Source organism: Argiope bruennichi, chromosome 8 (assembly GCF_947563725.1).
Source record: "Argiope bruennichi chromosome 8, qqArgBrue1.1, whole genome shotgun sequence".
Lineage (NCBI taxonomy): Eukaryota > Metazoa > Arthropoda > Arachnida > Araneae > Araneidae > Argiope > Argiope bruennichi.
The window spans coordinates 76,674,182-76,698,913 of record NC_079158.1 but is presented as its reverse complement, the minus strand read 5'-3'; the positions used below and the strand labels follow the sequence as shown (position 1 = coordinate 76,698,913).

The following is a 24,732-nucleotide window of genomic DNA, read 5'->3' as shown; positions in this document are numbered from 1 at the left end:
TCATAAAAAAAATAGACTGAAATATTGACAATTTTTGACGGTCAGTAAAAACAAACAAACAAACAAACAAAAAAAAAACCGAGAACAATTTTTTTTGCAAATATTTTTGTAAATTTTTAAGAATGAAAGAAAGGGGCAGTATTTGAATAAAAAAGAAGAAGCTAAATAATACTTAATATCCTTTAATTAAATGTAAAAACTAATTGTTATGAGTTATTTTGAAGCCAAATTAGAAAAATTGTGCTTGTGTGTATTACTTAAATTAATAAATAAAGTATTAATTGGAATTAATAAAATTTACTATTAATAATAAATAATTTTTAACTAAAATGTAATTGAAATGGTAGTTCTTTGGAACAAATATTTGCTATTAAAAAATCGTGGAGAATGCAAGTTGTCAGCCTACTCTGTATTCTGACATCAAAACATTTTTTCCTTTGTTTGTTTGAATGAGGGGGGTTTAGGAATTTTTAGCTACAAAGGCTGTCATCCCATTTTTTTATCCTATTTTCAGATTCTGAATAAATTCTGAAATTATACCAACAAGACATATTTTTCATATCAGCTGCTACTTATGATTTCTACTTGTATTCATAGCCTATATAAGTTGTAGATAAGCTTTAGATGATTAATATTAAGCTTTCGAAAAATATGCTGTCTGATTGACAGCGTAGATAAAGTACGCAATTATTTGTAAGTTTCTACATTTAAGTCCATTAAAATGTTTCTATTTCAAAATGTTTGAAATTTCTAAAATAATGTACTTATTTCGTACGATTTTTATGTTACTTCATCAATTTATATTTAACAAAATAAATTATTAAAGGTATATTTTTGAATAAAATTGGCAGCAGCCTCAGCTGATTTTAATTTTATTACTTTTTTTCCATGTCATGAAATGAGACGGAAAATGTTTTGCTATGAATTATCAAATCGAACATCATGAAGATTTTCTAAACTGTTGGAAACTTTGCAGTAGTTCAGTGTTCAAGAAAATATTTACATTCGAGTTATACTTAATCACAATCAGCATTTTACTTGTTTTCGCTTTTGCGCATCTCATGTGTGATTAAACCATACTGTGAACTTAAGCAAACATCAAAGCATAAGTAAATTGAGCGAACGTTTAAAGGTATATATGCATGTGTACATAGTTGATGAAATACAGTCACCTAAATAATTCACTTATAATGCGTTTACACTATAAAATTTTCAGTGCTTCTTTATATAAAGTCAGATAAAGACGTATGAAAAAACAGGGAAGTATTTTTAAATGAATTTCCGTAGTTGAAGGATTTAGAACTTCATTTGTAAGATTTCTTTTTGTTAATAAAAAGGAGTTTCTGTTATGAAAATGGAGTTTTAGTAGTTAAAGAATGAATATAATCTTATAGGAACGTATTTATTGTAAAGCAAATTTCCTTCTGTGTAAACATGTCTTGTTTTGAAGTCTTTCCTCATGATGTGCAAGCCTTTTTTTTTTTTTTTTTTCTCTTTGAAAACTAACAGTAAACTTATGTTAATTATTATTTTAATTGATGGAAAGTATCTTGAAATTTCCAATGTTTAATTTTTTTCATAATATTTTTGACAAATTTACTAAATATTACAATTTATTTTTAAAAATTTAATTGTGACACTTAAAATATCTGTTTTTCTAGCACTTCTTTTTTTTTATGTATATATATATTTATTAATATTATTTTTTTAAATACATTTTTTAAAAAACTGCTTTAGCAACAGAATAAGTATTCCTGTCTAATTAAGTTCAATATTTTTTAAATCTTCATATTGAGAATAATATATATATATATATATATATATATATTTCTTTCAAGAATAGTATATATATTTATATATTCTTATTTATAAATATATATTTAATGTATACTTGTTTATATCTCATCAGAATTTTTGTAAAGTACTGGTGGCATTTAAAAGATGGAATCAACATCAAGTAGTTCAAAAAGGTCAACAAAACCTGAAGGCCATGAATCAGAGGAATCTTCTTCTAATTTAGATGGAAATTCTGCTAAGGAACCTGTCAATGGAAAACGTTTGAAGAAAGATGACAGTGGAATTAATATAATACCAGAAAGTGATAACTCTGATGGAAGTGATTCTTCTGATAATAGTATTGTATGTGTCTTGTCTTCGAAGTTGTGTGACCAAGCAAATGAAATTTCAACAGGTCCTGATGAAAGTGAGAAAGACAGTAATGATTCTGGTAATTTAGAATCTATTAGTATGACAGAATCAGAAGCTGCTGCAGCAGAAGAAAATTCTGCAATTGCTAAGCCTTTTGAAAGTTTTCCTTGTTTACAAGATGCTATACGTAAAAAAGCATCTCGTGATCCCCCTGGCATTATTAGTTCATCAGATAGTGAGGATGATATTGACATTGAAAAAGTTAAACCAAAAAATAAAGAAATTAAAAATTTTGACCCAACACCAAATGCTCCAAGACCAAAACATAATTGGTCAGCACCTAAATCAATTCTTTCTCGCCAATATGGTTACAGTTCCAAATATTCTCCAGATCTCTTTAGATATAATTGTTATGGTGCTCTTCATATGGTGGAGCGTTTAGAGCTTATGTATAAGATGAAAAAACATGATGGTTGTGTTAATGCTCTGAATTTTAACACTACTGGAACTAGATTAGTAAGTGGTTCTGATGATTTACATGTGATAGTATGGAACTGGACTATATCTGAACCTGTTCTAGAGTACAGAAGTGGACATCAAGCAAATGTCTTTCAGGTTAGTAATCAAGGAAATCATTTGCTCAATTTATTGTATTTCAGGTATATAAAAATATAAACTAAATCATGTAAAAACATGAATCTTCTATCATTTATCACTGTATAGTTATTTACAACTTTAGTTATGCAATGTATTTTTACATTCTGTTAAATGCTTTTCAATATGACCCTAATAGATTTAAAAATAATTGATTTATGTGAGCTGAATTTAATTTTAAGGAGCCTTAATCAAAGTAACGAAACTTTATTTAAAATTAAGATTGCTTTGTTTCAAAGGATTCTTCCATGTCTTAAAATATATTATTTATCATTGATTCTTTCACTTCAAGTTTTCTATATACCATCAATTTAAGTTGTTCTTGCCTACACTTAGAAGGGGGGGGGTATATAATTTATTATTTCTAAAACGAGGTTATTGCATTTCAATGTTCAGTATGATTGATTGTTAAAGAACTTGATACAAAATCAATATTTGACTATATAACTATATCTGAAAGTGGATTAGAATTTTAAATAAATATATACTTATATATTATTTTAGGCAAAGTTTATGCCTCTCAGTAATGACTGCTTCATAGTAACTTGTGCTAGAGATGGAGCAGTACGCCTTGGCGAGCTATCCTCGGAAGGTGTATGTAAAGGTACAAGGAAACTTGCTCAACATAAAGGATCTGCTCATAAGGTAAATTTCTTAAACAGTGATTTAAGAGACTGTTTTACTTTCAAAGATAATATTTTAAGATATTTATTAATAAAGTTCTGTTTAAATTTAAACCAGATAAAAAATCTGAAGTGTTTTAAAAAATGTGCAACAATTCTTTTTGGACCAAATATATAAAAATGCTTTTTACTTGAAAACTTCAAATTATAAAAAAATGAGACTATGTGGTAAATTATTTATTGAAATCTTTTTAATTAAAAGAAAGGAAAGATCGTTCAAATTTAATTTTTAAAACCTGTTGAAACCAAATATCTTTTTTTTTCTGGGTTATGTTCTATAATTTATATTTCATATTATAAATTGAATGAATATTCAAGGATATATTTGTTGTCTTTGTATTATTGACATCACTGCTATCTTTTCATAAATTTTTGAAACACAAAAATTTTAATAGAAAAATTATTAACAATAAATTTTTTATTGTAGTGATTATTTTTTTTAATGATGTTGCCATGACATTACAAATGTAACTTATTAAAAAATTATTTAATTCTGACACATTTTATTTTATTATGACTGCATTTTACTGAACATTAAAATAAAAAAAATTCTGAAAAATTTAAATATATATCCATTTTAAATTTAATTGATATAGAAGTACATTTATATTTAAATAACTTAATGAAATTTTATGCTACAGGATTATTAAATTTCTCATTAAATATTTTATCAAGATTTCTGCAATTTAACTTTTCCAGTGCTTGAGAGGATAAAGTTTTGTAATCAATCTTTTCATGTATTTTCTTATGTGTAAGAATTTTTAAATTTTATACACTTATGTGTTTTTAGTGATAGTGCTTGTTTTAATGTTTTCAGAACTTAATTATCAGTTATTTGATGAATGTAATTAATTTGTCATCCTATACTTGGGGGTAGGAAATTTATGAAAAAGTTTGTTGCGACTACCTGCAATATTAATTATAATAAATCATAAATTAAAAATGAAAGAGTAAGAATAATTAGGATGGGGAAAAAAAAAATCTAATTTTTTAATAGCCCAATAAAAGTTTCTAAAAGCTATTTTTATTTATGCACATATATAAATATGTTTTGGCAATAGCAAAACTTAAATTTTTATTAGATGGTAGCATTCATTTTTTTAATACAATAGAAAAACAATATTTATGTGATTTTAGCATTTTAAAAGTTTGTTTTTATATAATTTGTCTTGTCATAGTCTAGATATAATGATCTAAATTCATTTTTGTTGAAAACTGCTACTTATGTATATCTAATGCCGAGGTTCATTTTCTCATATTTGTTCATTAGTTTAATATTTCAAAAGTAGATAACTTTCTTTTGAATACTGCTTACCTTGTAAGTGGTATCTTATAAGTATTTTTAACCTGAAGGTTCATTTTTCATATTTGCTTATTAGTTTAGTATTTCAAAAGTAAATGATTTTCTTTTGAATACTGCATACCTTATAAGTGGCACAAATGCTACTCAATGAATTTTCTGCCTTTTCTTAGTAGGTTGGTGTATTTACTATATGATAATTATAATTATTTTATATATTGATAACAATGACTTAAACAATTAAAATTTCTTTTCCCACAATTTTAATTTGCTTATCTCAACTCATTTTGTTCCCTGATTTAAGAAAAAAAAAAAAAAAAAAAAAAAAATAATGAATCATAGAACATGATATGGAATGACATTAGAATAAAAAAATAATACACATATGTTTGAAATATTATGCATAAAATAGATTTTTTTTTATGCTTTGTTTTCTAAATTTTATATTATTCTTATCTAGCTTGCTCAATCTCTCTCTCCTTTTTCATTTTTTAAATTTTGTTTGAAATATACCAATTTTTACTCATATATCCTATAAACCCATTTAGCTGTTCATTAGTATTAATCTAAAGTTGTTGGTTGTTGTTGTTGCTAATCTCCATGGCCTAACTTAGTCAGATCAAATCCAAAAATCTGTTTCAAGAAGAAAGTCTAAAACGAGGAAGGGAGAAGAATAAGTTAATCTAAAGTAGTAACCATTAAGTAAAGTACAACATTTATTTATTTATTGTAATTTAACAAAGCAATTAATTAAAATAATTAGTTAAATAATTGATGTTATTCCAAGTTTTCTTTAATCTAAATTCATTTAGAAAAAATGTTACAATCCTAAATGATGGCTAGTTTGTATCCATTAAAAATGCTATTAATAAGAAAGAAAAAAATCATCTTGCTGATCTGTAATTCGAAAAGTGATCGCTACTATACTCTGTTTCACCCTAACTTGGCAGTATTGTAAAAGGCAGAAAATGTGACGCTCCGCGTTGGGAAAGAATTCCCCATCAATTCCGACTTTAAAATAGTTAAAATGCTCAGAAATTTATCAAATAATATCATAAATTACAGAAATCCTTTTTTTATCAGTATGTATTTAAAATTATTCTCAAGTTAGAAGTGTTTATCTGTTAAGTATTTTGTAAATAAAGCGAGCGAATAAAACGAAACGATTGACATAATGAATTCCACTTTGGCTAGAACCGGTCTTCAAGGTCAAATATTTGGCGTGCTTTTCTTTTACGTCTCCGCCAACTCAGCTTCATTTAGTTCCCAACCATTATCATCTTTCGTACTTTTTTATTCTCGCTTTTTTACCAGCTGATATTTTTGATACTATTAATCACATTAGTAGTTATTAGTTTTGATTGTTGAATATTTATTCGATTCGTCATTTCTATTCACTTCCAAAATGTCTGAAAAAGAAAAAGTGTTATCACCGAATACGCTGTGCACACCTTCAAGACGAGTGAAATCAACAAAAAGTGCAACATGAAAACAGAAATAAAGGCATCCAGTCCTTTAAGTACCCCTGGAAAGAAGCTACCAGGCTCAGTAGGTAAACATTCAGGTCAACTTATGAAAAAGTAAATATGATGATGTAAAAACGATTTTACATTAAAATATGATTTTACATTATCCTGTATCTGACGAAAACTCCATGCATTTATTCGTAGAAATGAGATCCCAACATTAGATAAAGTTTTAAAAGATGTGAACGATGATACAGATATCTTATCTAAAAACATTAACCGAACTACGCTTTACAGAATATTGAAAGGTTTAGGGTTTTCTTTTGAGAAACGATGAAACGAAATGAAATAACTTTAATGATTTATTAAAATAATGTATCAATAATATTGAACAAAATAATGAAAATAAGGAAAAAATTAATTCTCTGATTTAAAATGATAATATAATAAAGTTAATAAATATTTACTATTTGGCGAAAAATTTGCGAGATAAAGCTCCGCCAGCGATCTGCATTTCTAGTAACTTTATTGTTTAAAGTAACCCAGTTCCCCTCACATCGACTGTGATTCGGCATGCCTAGAATATACACTACTGCCAAGTTAGGGTGAAACAGAGTATAGATGCTACTACTAGCTACTTTTTGCTACTAGATGCAATTCCATCATCAAGTTACGAAAATGTTAGAGGTTCTGGAATTTATTTACCAAGGGCTGTGGAAAGTTGTCATCAGTTATGGGAGACAGAAAAAGAGAGGAAAGAGAGGAAAAGAAAAAGAAAAAAAAAAAAAAAGGACATTGGCAGGCATTGTTTTGGTTTTGCTGTCAAGATTTCTGTTATGATTAGTGGGCCATATAAGCAGGCTTACAGTCATCACAAGAGGGAATGTTTCATTCAGATGTGCCTTGGATATTCTCTTTTTTTATTTAGAAAATACAGATGGCTTGATTGTATTTTTCTCTATGGTCTGACATCTGCCATAATTATGCTTGTTAATCCAGGTTTAAAATCCTACTGATTTAACCAAGAACAATGCTATTATTTACACAAATTCTCTTAGCAGGAGCAAAGTCACTCTGTTTCATTAATCTGACTTGTAAACATTAAAATAAAGCTTGTTGAACATTATATTTGGCCAACAAGCCAAAATGCAAAATTCACCTAAGATAAGTTATTTTTTCACCAATCCATTCATTCTTTCAGATGGATTTCTTGGAAAAGGATTAGCAAATTTGTTTTCTCTTCAAAGAAAATTCACATTTTTGTAAATATCAAAATAGATGCTTCTTAGATGTGATTTGGGCAACGTTTTCCTTAAAATGAAACATCAAACGACATCTTTTAATTTTTAGGTGAATGTAAATTTTAAATTTAGAAACTAGATGCACATATAGTCTAATTTTCACAAGAATAAATATTAATTTTAAAATGCAGTAAGATTTATGTTTAAATATACAATGCAAAAATTTTAAGAGATGTATTATCATTGTACCAAACTGTGTGTGTATATATATATATCTTTTAATAATAAATATGATATGTAGGGCATTTTATAGATTAATTAAATTGTTTTAGGAATTTAAAAATCGGAAACATGCCAGTTCAAATATTCATAATTAATATCTTTACACAATTTAAATGGATACATTTCACATAATTTGTCAAATAATAAAATTATAATTAAACTAATCGTCTTTGCCAGCGACAACCTAGTTTGCCATGAATAATGCTTACTAAAATTTTTAATTAAATATTTATGTACTTTGGTCTCTTAGTAGCTTATTCACTAAGCTTCAAATTTTGGTAGTCATATAACTTACACTATTAGAAAAGCTTTACGATGTTCAGAACATTGTACTATATATTTCTCTAATTTACTGTCAACTTCCATCAGTTTTAAATTTGAATTTGAAATTGAGCAGTTAAAACTTCAATAAATACAAACTTTTTTGCTGAAACAAAAAACAAACACAATTTTAAAAAAAATGACTGCAGAAAATCGAATCCTTCAGTTCTGTAATCTTATGAATTGCACAGAATATTTTTTAAAATAATTTATGCAGTATTTCCAAGAATTATTCAATAAAATTTGTCTGATTCATCATAAAATTCAGTTTTTCCTTCAAAAATATTTAAATGGGGGTAAATAATATTTTATTTTATTTCAATCAATAATAAACTTCTGAAAATAATTATCAAGTCTAAATTTTATATATCTCATCAATCGTATAAATCATGTTCAGTAAAATTATTTTGACAGTCTAGCATTCCAATCTTCTCGGATCAAGCTTCACTGAGTTATAAAGCTTTGAATATCATTATTTTAGGACAATCAACAATTTCATTACTTTAGACAATCAGTCTTGAGAAAGTCAAAGCATTTATTGTCTATTTTCTTCAAAACAGTTGATGAAGAGGTCCAAATTCATCCATTTTTATAGGAATAGAATAGAAGCATTTAAATTTTCATAACTCCGTCAGTTTTTGAGCAAAAAAGTATAACTTTTGTTACTTAAAATATTAGTATTTCAAAAATATTTGATTAAACATGACTCGCAAAACACGGGATCTGCATAAAAATGTCAATTTCGTAATTAAAATGTTTACTGATTGAAATTGCATAAAATATCCTTATTTATTTCATGTAGACCATTTTGTTAGCAGATGTATGTCTATCTTTACAAATTAGCTGTTGGTTCCTGATTAGAGTGAATATCTTGTATGTATTGAACTAAATACAGTGGCTCACAAAAGTGTTCGTACACCAACAAGAATCAATTAAAAACCTCATTATTTACCATTATATATTATTATTTTTACATGAAAATTTTTTCATAGCATATTTTTACAGTTTTTAATAAAGCAGTGAAGAATAAATTTTAATTACGATGCAAATTATTTTTTAAAAAAGGACAATAAATAAAATTGCACAAAAATAGGACACAAAAGTGATCATATACTTTAAAAAAAATCACTAAATATGAAATTTTCTAAATTTTTATAAATGTTTAGTATTTAGTAGGATATCCTTTATTCTTTATAACAGCTTTTAAACGTTTGGGCATAGATTTAACTAAACGGTCCGTTACTTCTGCACTGATCTTGTTCCATTCTTCGATCATTACTGCTTTCAGTTGAATTTTCGATTTAATGTCGTGACTTCTTATTCACACCTCTAATTCTTTCCAAATATGTTCTATAGGGTTTAAATCCGGTGATTGAGCTGGTGTTTTAAGGGTTTGAGGGAAATGATAGAGGCAAAAAAGACGAACATTCATGGCCGTGTGCTTAGGATAGTTGTCTTGGTAATACACAAAGTTGTTTAAAATGCCCAATTTTTGTGCTGACACTTTTAAATTATTATTGAGAATATTTATATAAACTCTTTGATCCATTATACCATCAATGAATACTAAATTGCCTACTCCAGCCGCTGACATACACCCCCAAACCATGACACCTCCACCGCCATGTTTTACTGTTCCAACTAAATTCTTGGGATTAAGTTCTTTGTTTTTTTTTTCTCCATACAATGATTCTCCCATCCATTCCAAAGATGTTAAACTTGCTTTCATCTGCAAATAAGACACAATTCCAATAGCTCTCTGGCTGGTTTATCATAGATTTGGCAAATTTAAGCTTAGCAATTCTGTTCTTCTGACTTACAAAGAATTTCTTCGTGCAGAGTGGCCATGTATACCAGCATTCCGAATAATTCTACGAATAGTTTCACAGGAAATAGAAGTTCCATTTGATTCATTATATTGTGAAGTAAACTTTATTGCACTCAGACGTGGATTTTTTAGAAATTTACTCACAATATTTCTTTGACTTCTAGCTGACAAAATTTGAGGGCGACCATTACGAGGCTTGTTTGCAATCCTTTTTCCCTCTCTGTAACGTTTTATTATGCTTTGCACCGTTGAATGACGTAGATTAGTTATAGTTGCAATGCCTCTAATTGATTTTCCATCTTTAAAATGAAATATAATTAATTTTCGTACGTCTAAACTTGTTTCTTTACGAATGCGCGTCATATCTAAGAATAAAGTAAATAGAATAAATAATTGTGATATTAAATACTGAAATCAAACGATTTTAGTGTATTTTTCAATTAGAAGAAAAATAAGCCACAAAAGATATTTTTATGATAAATTTAAATAAATAATGTTTGGATGTACGAAGACTTTTGTGTTCTAATTTTGTGACATTTTTTATTTATTTATTTTTTAGAATAATACTAGTTGATTTTTTATAAAAATATTTGTTCAGTTTTATTAAGAACTATTTAAAGATGCTAATTAAACAAACCCAACTAATAAAATGCTTTATTAAGAAGTATAGAACACAATTTCTGCAAATTTCTTTAGTGTATGAACACTTTTGGGAGCCACTGTATGTTTTAAATCAAATTGAAACACTAATTTAATATGTCACAAAAGAAAATGTTTAGAAAATATCATATTTCAAATTTATTGCATTTCGTACAGACACATGTTGAAAATTATACTTTTCTAGGTATAATTTGCAGTAATATTTAACATATTTTTAATTTGAAATTTTGTCAATGTGATGACAACACATTGATAAAAGCTAATTTTTTCCCATGCACATCTAATGTGCTCGAGTAGGTTAAATTTTATCTTTATTTTACGTGAAATAAATTTTTGAAAAATAATGGTTAAAATTTTTATTTAAATATTTATTAAAAAATAGAAACTTAATTTATAAGTAAAAATTATCATTAAAACGATAATAATTTGCAATTTGTTTGTTGTCCTTTCATTGATTATGACCAAAATTTTATGCACAAATATTATTTTAGTCATAAGCCAAATTTCTTATATCTAAGTTGTGATATTCTTTAATAATAATGTTAGCATAGGTACTAGTATAGGTTGACAGATAGTCACATTATTAACAAATATGGTCCAAAATTTGATACTCTGATGATAAAACTATATTATTTTGTCTATATAGCTTTTTAAGTTTTAAGTTGTCATGTTCCTAGGCACACATGCCATTGGATTTCTTATTGGGGGATGTAATTTAAAGTTTTATAGAAATTAACAAAAGAATACAGTATTAAGACTATATACTAAATTTCATCAATCTAATTCAAAAAGGTTTTGTGCTATTGGGTTCACAAAAAACAGATATAATTTCCAAAATGTATTTTTAAAATTCTGAATTTCTAAAATGTGGAGATGCATCAAAATATTAGGATTGAATTTTTTGACGATTACAATATTTTCTATTTATATATTTCATGTATGAGAAAGTAAAAACCAAAGCATTTTTTTTTTTTTTTTTTCCTCCCTTTAAGTTATCCTTCCTTCCTACGTTTGGTTTTGCATTGCATTGTTAAATGGAAGGTGTTGCATTTTATCTTTTTATTTCCTTGCATGTATTGTCTTAATTACTAAATGAACTTTTTTATGAAAAAATATTAAAATTTCATAATTAAAAATATTAAAATTTTCCAGTAGCTCTTTTTTTAAAAAAATTTGGTAATGTTTAAATTGCATTTTATACTAAGTATATTTTGGACATAAGTATTTTTTTGATTGAATTATTATTGGTATATTATTAGAGTGGCTGCAGTTTCATTTAATTTTCTAAATAAAAGAATATTTTAATTTGAAATTTCTTATCATTTACCATATATCTTTCAATTTTAATCAATAACCAAGTAAGAACTTAAGTTTAGTTAGTTTTGATGAGTTGATTTTTTTTTTATTGAATGAAATTTATTTTTGTAAAATGAAATATTATTATGATTAGAATTTCTGCATTATATTAAATATTATTTAAGATTCGAATTTTAAAACATCTATTTCATATAAGAAATATATATTTTTTTTTACTTATTTATTTCTTGAAGCTTGCACTGCAAATGGATTCTCCACATTATTTTTTAACTTGCGGGGAAGACGCTGCTGTTTTTGGAATAGATTTGCGACAGGAAAAGCATAATAAGTAAGTACTTAAATTTAAGAAATTGAAAGAATATTTTAATATGCGTTTTATATTTGTTAAAAAAATCTTGCTGCTAGATTCAAATCTCATAAATTAGGGAACAACCTGATGGTAATGAGCCATTTTGTGAAAATTAATCTGGATAAATGCTGAAGACTTAGATTTCATATAAAAATTACCTGTAATTTCCAGTTACAAAGTATTAATCCTTACAAATTGCTTTTTCTAAAGTAAAAAAATAATTCTTGAGGCTGTCAATTATAGTTTTTTAAACATTGGAACTGTTTAGCTGTTTTTATATATTTCTATTGTTCATGTTTACAGAAACAAAATTTTGTTACTCTCTTCATGATGTGCTTAAGTTTTAAAATTCTATAAAATTGTTTTCACAATAACAATAAATACACTTCCTTAATATTTTCAATATTTAATTATAAAGATTGAATTTAATTAAATTTTGATTTCATACCAACTGATAATGTTATATTAGTGCAAAATTCTACTGTATTAATAATAAATTTTAAATTTAAAAAATGGGATATATAAAAAATATATTTTTTATAAAAGTATTTTTTAGTGGTTGTTTTTTGTATTCTATTTTATTTTTAATGTATGTCCAAATTGAGCTTTAAATATTTTCTTTTCAGATTATTAGTCTGTAAAAGTAAAGAAAAGAAGGTGCCTTTGTATACCATTTTCATCAACCCTCAAAAATCTTATGAATTTGCAGTTGGTGGTAGAAGTCAATATGTGAAGTAAATATGCTATAAAACATATTTTGTCAAATAATATGTTTCTTTAATTTTTAAAAATTAAGAAGTTCCATTTTTGTTTCTGTAATGAACTTTTTAAATTTTAGAGTCTATGATACCCGTTATCCTCTTGATACTGCTTATAAAGACTTTTGCCCTGAACATTTAGTAAGTTCTATCTATAATTTTTTTTTTTATTATTCATTCCTTTGTCTTTCTGTGTTTGGGATTAAAATAATATTCTACTAAATTAACAAGTTAATTTTTTCTTGCTTTTCATGCTTTTGTATTGAATATTAAGAATAGAGAAAGTGAATTTTTCTCTTAGAGAATTAATTGATCCTCAGTTATTGTATATGTATAAAGTGCCAACTTTACTTCTTTTTATTTCTTTGCCTGAATTTGACTTATTTAATATTTTGTAAAGTATTTTTGTGAGAAAAATAGTCATAAAATGATTTTTTTCTTATATTGTACATAATTTTAATGCATTAAGAATTAAAAAAAACAAAATTTGTTATATTTGTCTTCTGTGCAAATAAATCTTCTGAATCATGAAAATTAATTGTAATATATTGTCGAATCTTATCCATGTCTTTTTATAATTTTATTAAATGTTATTTTATTTGTATTTCATAAATGATTTTTTTTCAACAGGTGAATGATAATAAAGTAAATGTAACTTCTCTAGTTTACAATTATACTGGAACAGGTAAAAGAGGAAAAAGCTTAAAAATCATATGCATTTTTCTTTTCAACTTTTTTTTCTTGTCAAATGTATTCATGATTTCCCCACCTTTTTCCTGTCTAGAAATCTTGGCATCATATAATGATGAAGATATTTATTTATTTGATGCTGCAGCAACGGATACCACAGAATATATTCACAGATATAGAGGGCATAGGAATAATCAAACTGGTTAGTTACTTATTCTTTAAATAGGTTCTGAAAATTTTTCTGTGTATTTAAAGATATTTTCTTTCTTTCACAAATTCTACTTTTCCTTTATTTTAAATGTTCATCTTTTATTTTTTATTTTTAATCATATAAAAGGCATAAAAAATAACTATTATGTAATCATATTTTGTTTTTTACACGAAAAGTGATTTTAGAATAATTTTAATAATTCATAATTATTAAAATTATTATAAGTAATCTTAATATTTGCTATAGATTTTAATGTTAAAAGATTTTATTTGGAACTTGGATTTTTTTCCCCCTATTCTGGTCTAACCCTCTAAGTGATAGCCTTAGGCAGATAAGGTAATCACTTTTGATAGTTTGATATATTCTCTATGTATAAAATATGCATATTAATTATATTATAGCAAATAATTTAGCAACTGAGTGTTAGAATTGATTTACATTATATTTGATTGGTTTCTAATTATAATTTGGTTTTTTTTTTTAAAGAAGTTATTGAAAAAAAAAAATTAGCCACGATTATATTCTTGTTTACTTTCTGTTTTCTTAATTCGATTGATTTGAAATTATCCATATCTGCCTTAAAAGTTCTCTTGAATTTTTTTTTTTTTTTTTTGCCTTCTTTCTATATTAGTTTTAATTTTTAATATGATGCAAGCAATCAGTTTCTCTAGTTTTTGAAACAATAATTTTTTATTGATATAATTAAGAAAAATCTAAATGTTTTAAAAAAATCAAACCTTTTTTGTATTTAGAATTAACTCTTCCATGAAATATTACAATATTTAAAAAAAAATAGATGGTTGTAAACTCATTTATGGAATAACATAGTAAGGACTTGAGACAATTATGTTTCCGTATGCATTAATTCTAAAAAACATTCCTTGTAAGAAGTGGGCTTCTCCTAAAGAAGACACGAAACCAAAATTATGCTTCATATCACATCAAAAGAAACTGTTTAAGAAAAATATTAAACTTTTTTTATAAGAATAAATAAAGAAAAATGTTTAAAACCTTTGTATTTCTTTAAGAACATGATTGCCCTATCTCCTATAGAATTTTATGATGATTATAATTTTTCAGATTTTGTGTTATCAAATGCTTTATGTTTCTTTGAGGAATGTTTATTTTCTATGATTGGACTTAGAATCATATATATATTGATTTAAAAAGATAGTGTATTTAGATTCAAGCTGAGTTTTGTTTAGATTCATGAATTTTATTTTTAGAGCTCTGTTTTTCTGTTTTCAAAGTTGTATAGTATAGTCCTTTTTAAAAAAATGCAATTACATGATTATATCTCTTAACTAACCTCCATGGAAAAATTTGTATGTGTGTATTTAGAATTACTTAAAGAAAAGTTGTAATTTTGCCTTTTTTTTTTGTTTGAAACTGCTTTTAAATTTGAAATATTTTTTGTGAGATGCTGATGTTGAATTGTCTGTTGGGTTGATGATTTGCTTGAACTCAATTGTTTTTCATTCTTCACCTTCAGATATTACTATTACTGTACTATAATTACTAGTTCGTCTATTATTCCATATAATAAAATGACATAGCAGATATAACTACCTAGTGAATATGAAAGTACTATATCTTAAAACATGATATAAATTTAGTAAGTTTTATTTAAAAGTATTTGGAGTGGAAAAAATTGAAGTTTCAATTTTTTTTTGTATATTTTATATAAGTTATTTGTTCTTTTAGTTTTTGTTTATTTATCACCAAATTCGATTTCATCGAGTGATTCTAGTTTGGAGAAGTACCAGATTAGGACTTGGCTAGTCAAATATCATCTGTTTATAATTCTTTTGATCACTTTTGTACTATATTTCATAGAGGGTTACATTATCATTCTGCAAGATACTGTACTGGTGACTCAAAAGTATGCTTTGTTATTTCAATCTATCATGATATTTGTTACTAAGAAACTGCTTATATAGATTAAATATAATTTAAGGTACAGTGTTAGTACAGTGCAGTATAATTTTAGGAAAATAATGAGGTTAGAACTCTCTGTAGATTTTAATCCAAGCAGGTGTAGTTTTCTGTAGATGCATAGAATTAACATTGCAATTAGTGTTAAGACACATATTCTCATTTAACAGTGTTTTGGACACAATGTTCCATATGAATTTTAAGGACATTCACATTTTAGTAATTAGAAAGTTTAAGTTATTAATGTCAAGATGCTTTTTTTTTTGTTCCTTTGCTGCATTTGCCAATTTTTAAAGATGTAATTTATTTTAAATATAATCTAATTTTGACTACAGAATTTATATTTTCAAAAGAATAAATAAATATCTATCTTTGATATCTTTTTTTATTACTTTCTCATATTCAAAGAAAAAAATGATTTGTAATTGTGAAATTGATCCTCACAGATGAAATTTAATGTGGTATCTATATCTAAATTTATAGATTTTGATTAAAAATTTGTATCAAATATATTTATTATATTAACAATAAAAAAAACATTAATAACTTAAAGATGAAATTTAGCATACAGCCTTTTGTCCGAGTTGCAGCTGTTTATCAAATATAAAGTAAAATTCACCAGTGATTTGATTTTGTATTGTTTTGTAAATTCATGTATATCTAAATGTGTTTGCCAGAAATGCAACAATTTAGAGCATAGGAATTTGGCCAATAATCTTAGGATGAAAAGTGTAACTTTATATCAAATTTTCTATTTAAATGCCCTAAAATGCATTCTTGGTTTTTATACTAATTTATACTGTTAAGAAATGCTTTACTTTTTGTCTGTATATGTTAATGTTAAAAAGGGGAGGAGGGGAGATCACTTGCACTGTTAATAATATTGACTACCATGTACTGTTGCATCATCCCAATAATGACACACTTGAAGACTTTGGTGATACATCTCGGAAGCACTGTCTCTTCTAAGGAGAAGTAAACAAAATCTGTCTTAAAGCATTCTTAATAGTTTTTACGCTCTCTGGAGAGAAAGTTCTGTATGTGAAGATCTACTAATTGAAATTTCATTTATAAGCACTATGGGTTGTTAATAGGTAGTTTCTTGTTGGAACTCTACCTATTGCAATGGTTCTCATGGCAAGAGTTTGGAAAAATTTCTTCAATTCTTCACCAATCATGGTTCCTAGAACCCAAAAGCATCCTTCCTTCAAAAGTTTATATATAATTTAAATCCTAATTCATTTCCTAATTTTTATCTTAATTTAGCCCATATTAACTTCATTCTAAAACGGTCTCTTATTTCCTGATCCAATTCCACTTTTTATTTAATTACTTTTAACACATGCTCTATAAAATTACTCACTTTAGTATTTTCCCACATTCCAAGTGAACGGATGAAAATTCTTAATGTTTGCAACAACGTTGTAAAAATACCTAAATTTCCCTTTCCTCGGACTACACATTTCAAAGAAATCCCTATCAAAATCTTATTGTAAAAACACTAAAGGGAAAAATGTTGGTCTTTTTTACTGTTGTGTCACGATGTAGACTGACATATTTCTTACCACTTTTTATCTGTATAAATTATGCCTCCGGAATGAAATAAATTAAGTTAATTAAACCCAAAGTTAAATATTTAAAAAGTTTCTTCTATTTGACCACACAACTGCTCAAATATGTTCACATACATACATATATATAAGTCCAATGCTTTGTCCATGTTATCTTATATGGGAAAGATAACTAGAGTAATTTTGTTTGGATTTTAACTGGCTAGGAATATATTGTTAGAAATGTAAAAATCTTGTACGAGTTCATAAATGGCTCATCTAGCTCAACAGAGGTAGAAATGGTGGAGGAGGGTTGAAATTTTCATTTCACTATAATTTATTCTTAATATTGAAGGTAGAAAAATAAATCAACCAAATTAATGCCTCATTAAGATGAACAACTTTTGCATTTAAAGTTTTCCGATAATTGCAATATCTTACAAGTTAGGTGCTGAAAAGTGATTTTCTTTCCCTAATTTTGTCTATTTCTACATCAGCAATTTATGTTGTCAGCTAATAACTCAGTTGCCTTCAGATCTTTGCCTTCCAGCTTGCCGAGAGGAATTTTGTATCTATTGTTAATTTTTTAGGTATTATGAAATAAACATAAGCTTTGTTTTATTTCATATATATAAATTCAAGTATGAATCACCTTGTCATTTATGTTCTGTTGTGATGCTCAATATTTTAAATTTACATTTTGACTTTCAGTGAAAGGTACTAATTTCTTTGGATCTAAGAGTGAGTACATAATGAGCGGAAGTGATTGTGGTTGTATATTTTTCTGGGAAAAACAATCTGAGCACATTGTGAAATACATGTATGGAGATGAAGGAGGAGCAGTAAGTTAATTTTATTATGTATAGTTATGTATGTTGTATATGTATAGTTATATATGTTGGAACAGTTAAATTTGATTCATATAAAGGTATGATACAAGCATAAATAGATTCATATTAGTGTTTATACTTTTCATATTTCAGTACTTAGGAATTAAATGTTTCACACATATACATGCATATATCAAACCTCTTATTCAGATTTGAATCTCTCTAATATTTTTTCCTGAAAGTTAATGATTGAGGTTGGAATTTTTATAAACAAGCAAATACTGTGAAGAATATTAAATGCTTGAAACAGAAATTATTTGAACAAAAAAAGATATAAAAAAATTTTTTTTTGTAAGTCATTTTGATATCAAAAGTATCTGGTATTATATGTAGATATTATTTTTAATTAAAATTATACTAAAAAAACATTTATGTTTTCGAATATATCAACACAATTTACTGCAGTGTGTTTGATATGATTTTTTTTAAAATTGCAGCTAGTAACCAAACTAAAATTATAGAATAAAATGAAAATAAATAAATAAATTATGATATATGTTTTTAATATAATTTTTTTGTAAAATTTGTGAGCATCAGATTTTGTATGAATTATTCATTTAACAAATCTGCTTTGTGTATCTTAAGATTTATCTTATTTCAGTATTAAAAGAATATGCAAAAATAAAAATATAAGATATTTTTAAGCAATTTGTTTGATCAAATTAAAAACAAAAACAAAAAGGTAGTTAAACTTCATAGAACATTTTTCCTCATGCTCTCACACAAAAAATGAATTCCAATGAATGTTTTTAAAATAACTATTTTATCTTAACTAATTTGATTATTACTAATTTGAACTGATTATTACTAATTTGAACTAGATCTATTGAGTACCAGAAACTGACAGAAAAGAAATATTTTGTCAATAACAATAATTTGCAACTTGATCAGATATTGTACCAAATAGCATTAATGTGTCAGCATTATTAATTGTTATGATGCAGTTTTTACAATCATGTGCATGGCAGTCTGTGACTATGTGAGTCTATTATCATAATAATAGATCAAACAACTTCTGATGTAAGCTAAGTGATGTTTCTTTTCATATTGCTTTATCAAGATTACCATTGTTTAATCACAATCCTGTGTGTCTTTAGTGAGATTATAGATTTTTCCCCCCCATATGAATAATAGTATTATTCTTATGTTGATTTACTTACATATCTATTCAAAATAACTTTTCTTAAGGGAATACAAAAAAATATTTTGGAACTATAAAGATTTAAAAATGTTATTTCTATCATATATTATGTTTTTTAAGCATTTTTGTTGGTTTATATGTTGAAATATTTTGTAATATTGTATTTTATTATTTTCTCTTGTTACAGGTTAATTGTTTAGAGCAACACCCAACTATGCCCGTATTAGCCACAAGCGGTCTTGATGATGATATTAAAATATGGGTGCCATCCTGTGAAGACCCTCCTGATTTGAGCAACTTAAAAACGGTGTATATATTATTTATCCTTCTAAAATGAATTGTAAATTTAGTGACAATATTTTAGTGGCAAAAAAAGTCTTTCAATCTTAGAGCTTTTTTTTTAATGATTAACTTTAATTTTCAATCAAATTTAAAATATTTAAATACTCACCCTCCATTCTTTTACTTCTCCCTAAAATGCAAGTGAAATTTGTTAAATATCTATCTTTCAATTAAAAAAAAAGATTACTTGGTGCAAAACTGCTTCAAAAGCTGAATGTTATTAATTTAGAACTATATTGAATTCTGTATTGTATAATCCATTCATTTTTTTTAAGATAAAAAGAAAAAAAAAGATCAAATATATTGGAAATATTATTGAATTACTTATATATTAAGTCGATTTAAATTGGTTAAAAGTACTCAGTATGTCTTTTCTGATATTAAAATATATGAATTGCAATCAATAAGCAATTAAAATTTTCAGTTTATAATTTCTTTATTCATTCATAATTACGAGGGTTATGAAACATTAAAACTTCAGGTATCTGTCCTGTAAGACAAAACAACTATGTGTTTATCTTATTTTTTTAAAGCTGGCATGGGGGGGGGGCGAGGGTATTATTCATAGGGTATTATATCAGGAAAACCTGAATTCAAAAAACTTATCTCTCATTTTTTAACTTTTACTGCCATAGTTTTAAAATCTTCCGATTAAATGTACTAAATTCTGAATTGCAGTTAGATTCTGACAAAATTGTTGTTTTGCTGAATATTTTCTATGATTTTTTATTGACTTTTGTTGATTATATAATTATTATTGAATTGCATGCAGGTTGTGAATTATGTAATTGTAATTATTTGAAAAGAATGCATTGCTTACATTTAACTACTATTTATTTTAATATAAGTTATACACTTTCTTTCAAATAGCATATATCCCGAAATATGCAAGAAAGGGAAGAAGATCATTCTAGGGAATATCCTGATGCTTTTGTTGACCAAACAATTTGGTTCCTGATGCAGCATCTTTCTAGATCTAGACGAAGGGTAAGTAACACTATTATTTAACTGAAACTGCAATATGTATATATACTCTAATGTTATGAATTATTAAAGTATGTTTAAGGCATTTAATTATCATATAACCAGGAATGATTGCAATGTTTCAAAATTACTGAAGAATGACAATTTGATGTAATTGCAATAATATTGATGTGGTATGCATGCCCTAATATTTTTGTAAAAATTTTATTATCCAAGCAAAAAATTTAATTTTTTTTGAAAATAATTTGTTTTATTGAATCATTTTATAATATTATTTACCTCTTGTATATCTTTACATTTAAAGAAATAATTACTAAGTTTAGCTTGCTTTTTTTTAAAAAAGGAAATGTATTTTCTGGAAATAACTTATTTGTAATTTGCTTAGTTAACACTTGTGAAAAACCAGCGTGACAAGCAAGATATTTTGATCTACTGAGGGCTTTTCATTAAATTTCCCAAGTAATAGATTAGAATCTGAACTATGCATATTAATTGAGGATGAATATGAGAAACAGAAAGAGAATAGTCATATAATGAAAATAATTTTTTAAACTATCTAAATAATGTTGACTAGTAAGGTTTTTTGAAATATTTTCTGATCTCAAAACTTCACCCATACTTTGTAAAAAATTTTCTTATTGTCAATGTCTGCTGTATTAATGTACTACGTTCTATCATGATTTTACATATATAGTTAACCGTTGCTATACATTGATGAACAAATGATCTTGATGAAAATAATTATTGGTGCAATTTTATGTTAGGGGCAACAAATGGGTTAAGAGAATGCGATTGCCTTTGAAATCATAGAAAATTGAGACAGAAAGTTTATACATTCATTAGAAAAAAAAAAAAAAAATGCAGATGATTGCAGGCAAATCGAAGAGAGTATATTCGTAAGGATTTAGGTACCTTGCATTGCAATGCAATTTTAAATTATTATATGCTTTAAGTTGACTAAGGAAGTTTTGAAGGAAATTTTCTGTTCTCCTTTAACTGTGCAAATGGGAAACATGTTTGTTTGAGGATATAGGTGAGCAGCTAAATTGTTCCGAAATATCTCATATTTTTTTTATGGGATACAGAATCAGGTGAATGTATTAGCCATGTTTTGGTGAATATCTTTACTGGTGAGACAATTTTACACAATTACACTACTGCATTGACAAAGTCATTGTCCATAAATAAAAAGTTATTTCTGACAGAAACACAGGGAAAAAAAGAAAAAAACCCCACAAGACATTTTCACTGCAGTTGAATTTAGAGCCGTGATGGCTTTCTCCCAATTATGAGACAGCATAATGAAATAGCAACTATGATAATGCATAATGAAATAGCAACTATGATAAAGCATAATGAAATAGCAACTGTGGGACAGCACAATGAAATAGCAGCTATGAGACAGCACAATGAAATAGCAACCGTGGGACAGCACAATGAAATAGCAACTGTGGGACAGCATAATGGAATAGCAACTATGGGACAGCATAATTTAAATAGCAATTATGAGGAGACAGGATAATGAAATAGCAACTATGAGACAGCATAATTTAAATAGCAATTATGAGGAGACAGGATAATGAAATAGCAACTATGGGATAGCAGAACAATCAGCTATATGCTCTGCAAAAATCAATTCCTGTTTTAAATATGTGTAAAGTTATTTTGCTATTAATTCTGATGCTTGCCCATTCATTCTATTATGTTTTAACTACTACATTGATCCCTTTCCCGGACATTGACCTTTGTCAGTTTTGTATTATATTAGTTACTGTCATAGGATAACAATCAACTTTTTCAAAAAGGCTCTGTAAAGGCAAATCCTTGTCATATATAGTTTTAAACAGTTACTATAATGAGTTGTCTTGAGGTTGGGACATACGTAACAAATGTACTTCTATAGCAATTTCTTTACAACATTATCCCATTTTATCCAAATCCTTATAGCTGCATTGAATTGATTTGTCATTTGATTGGTTGTCATTTTTGTTTATGTTTTTACTATTAGCATTATACAACATTATTTGTTTTCACTGTTAGTACAATGTACCAGTCATCTTAGGCCATTATATTGCAGGTAAAATCTCCTTGTTATTCTGTCCACCTGATACTACCTTAAATCTGGAAACAATACTGCAGATCATGTCCAGTTTCATGGCAATATCTGTTATCCTTTTTCCTTCTCTAATTTTTCAGTTATTTCGCTATATAAAATCAAATATAAATTATGCCCAAGTGATGTAATTTTCTCTGGTGTAACTTTCTTTCAACATGTTGAAATGTCATGCCCAGTACTTATTGGCTCAATGCTATTCTGTCATGTAACCCTTATATACAAATCGAAAATTTGAAATGTTATCTTGATTCACTCTATATCATGTCTTCATAAATATTCCTACAAATTGTCATATTCGATTTTATTGTTGACATTGAATACTAAAATTTTTTAAGGTTTCATAATAAATACACTGAAAAATAAGACGGGAAGGTGGCAAACAGACATAAATATGGAATTTATGGACGATAATTATATTGTCCATAAATAGTTATTATATTGTCTCTATATTATTTTTTATGCACTAATCAAATAAAAAACATATAAATGACATTTGGTTAATTGATTAAATTTGTTTTTAGACAAAACAAATGTCATTCTATACTTAAGTCATTCTCTATGGCAAGTATGCTCTTTACTGGAAAATGTCTGCTGTTTTTTCCCCCATTATGTATGATACATAAAAGGATGCTCTCAATTAATCAAACTCGTATGTTAAAGGAAGTTAATTGAAAATTAGTTATTGCAAAATATAATCAATATGGCGTTCCTCTGTGTTATAAAAATTTATTAATAAGTTTTTTTTTCTTATTTTGTTATTTGAACAAACTTGCATAAATTTGTATATATTTAAATTTTATTGCAAGTTTTTGAAGTAATTACCATCTAAAATGTAATAAAAATATTGTATCTCATTTTGAATGATTAAGAAAATGTCATCTTATTATAGGTCTCAAAATAAGGTGGAAAATGGATCAATTTTATGTTTTACTATAATTTAGAAATCCTATTATTTTATGGATATAAAAATTTAATCCCTGGTAGATTTTATTGTATGATAATGATAATGATATGCCTTCCATATATGAAATTGATCTTCAATTTAAAATTTTACAGCAAATTGAAGGTTCTAGCGAAAGGGATGATAGTGATTCCAGTACGTCATCTGATGATGATATGGAAGTTTCTGGTGTATCAGCTCCTCAGTGCAATCAATCATAAAAAGAAAGAGGACTCTTTTTTCTCATCCAAATTCACTACGGAGAGAAAATTTTTTGTTTGGGATTGTTATGAGGATTTTAGTTTTGAATAAAGAAAGCAATATTATAATCAAAAGGATTGTTAAAAAAAATTATTATGCTTTTTTTGCCTTATCAGATAGTTTCATTACTCCTATTTTTGTACATATATATATCTATATATTTGATTTATTTGTACCATGCGAATCTTAGATTTCTCTAATTTCTTATGAAGAAATTTTGATGATTATTCTATTTGAAAATAGAAATGTGGATGCAAAATTATAATATCTTCGAGACTTAATTGTTGTGTAACTGTGAAAATATATCTGTTTAATAAAATTAATTTTATATGAATGTTGGCTTAACAATTATATCTATTCTAATTTCATAATGATCTTTGAAATATTTTCATTTGTATTCTTTTTGCAAATTTCTTATTGTAAATGGTAAGCACAAATCTAAGAGATATATGTAATGAAACAAAAAGTATGTGTATAGATATTTTTATAATACATTTTATGCAACTTCCTAATTTTTATACATAGAAATACGTTATCCAGATAGTAAGAGTATCATTTTATTGTACTGATTAAGGCTTATAGTGAATGAAAAAAAAAAAGAAAGGGAGGGGCGAAAAATGAATGTTTCATTATTTGAAAAACAATTAGTAAAGCTGCAAACTTAT

At 26.3% G+C, this 24,732-nt stretch overlaps 1 protein-coding gene across 2 annotated transcripts; it reads left to right on the top strand.

The window, feature by feature from the left end:
- The first annotated feature begins 555 nt into the window (after nucleotides 1-555).
- Nucleotides 556-24,401, top strand: LOC129980956 (DDB1- and CUL4-associated factor 8-like). Of its 2 annotated transcripts, none has more exons than XM_056091485.1 (12): nucleotides 556-693; nucleotides 1,910-2,763; nucleotides 3,307-3,447; nucleotides 12,134-12,228; nucleotides 12,876-12,983; nucleotides 13,088-13,148; nucleotides 13,638-13,692; nucleotides 13,792-13,899; nucleotides 18,105-18,235; nucleotides 19,612-19,731; nucleotides 20,637-20,753; nucleotides 23,923-24,401. In XM_056091485.1, the coding sequence occupies exons 2-12, from the start codon at nucleotides 1,942-1,944 to the stop codon at nucleotides 24,025-24,027; spliced, it is 1,863 nt and encodes a 620-aa protein (XP_055947460.1). In that variant the 5' UTR covers nucleotides 556-693; nucleotides 1,910-1,941; the 3' UTR covers nucleotides 24,028-24,401. The 2 variants fall into 2 exon arrangements, with proteins under 2 accessions (XP_055947460.1, XP_055947459.1); XM_056091484.1 differs by lacking the exon at nucleotides 556-693 and adding an exon at nucleotides 866-1,132.
- Nucleotides 24,402-24,732: the final 331 nt, after the last annotated feature.

Coding starts and splice junctions, on each gene's coding strand:
- LOC129980956 (XM_056091485.1), top strand. CDS start 1,942: ATGGAATCAACATCAAGTAGTTCAAAAAGGTCAACAAAACCTGAAGGC. Junction 2,764..3,306: donor ATCAAGCAAATGTCTTTCAG/GTTAGTAATCAA, acceptor ATATTATTTTAG/GCAAAGTTTATGCCTCTCAG. Junction 3,448..12,133: donor ATAAAGGATCTGCTCATAAG/GTAAATTTCTTA, acceptor TATTTCTTGAAG/CTTGCACTGCAAATGGATTC.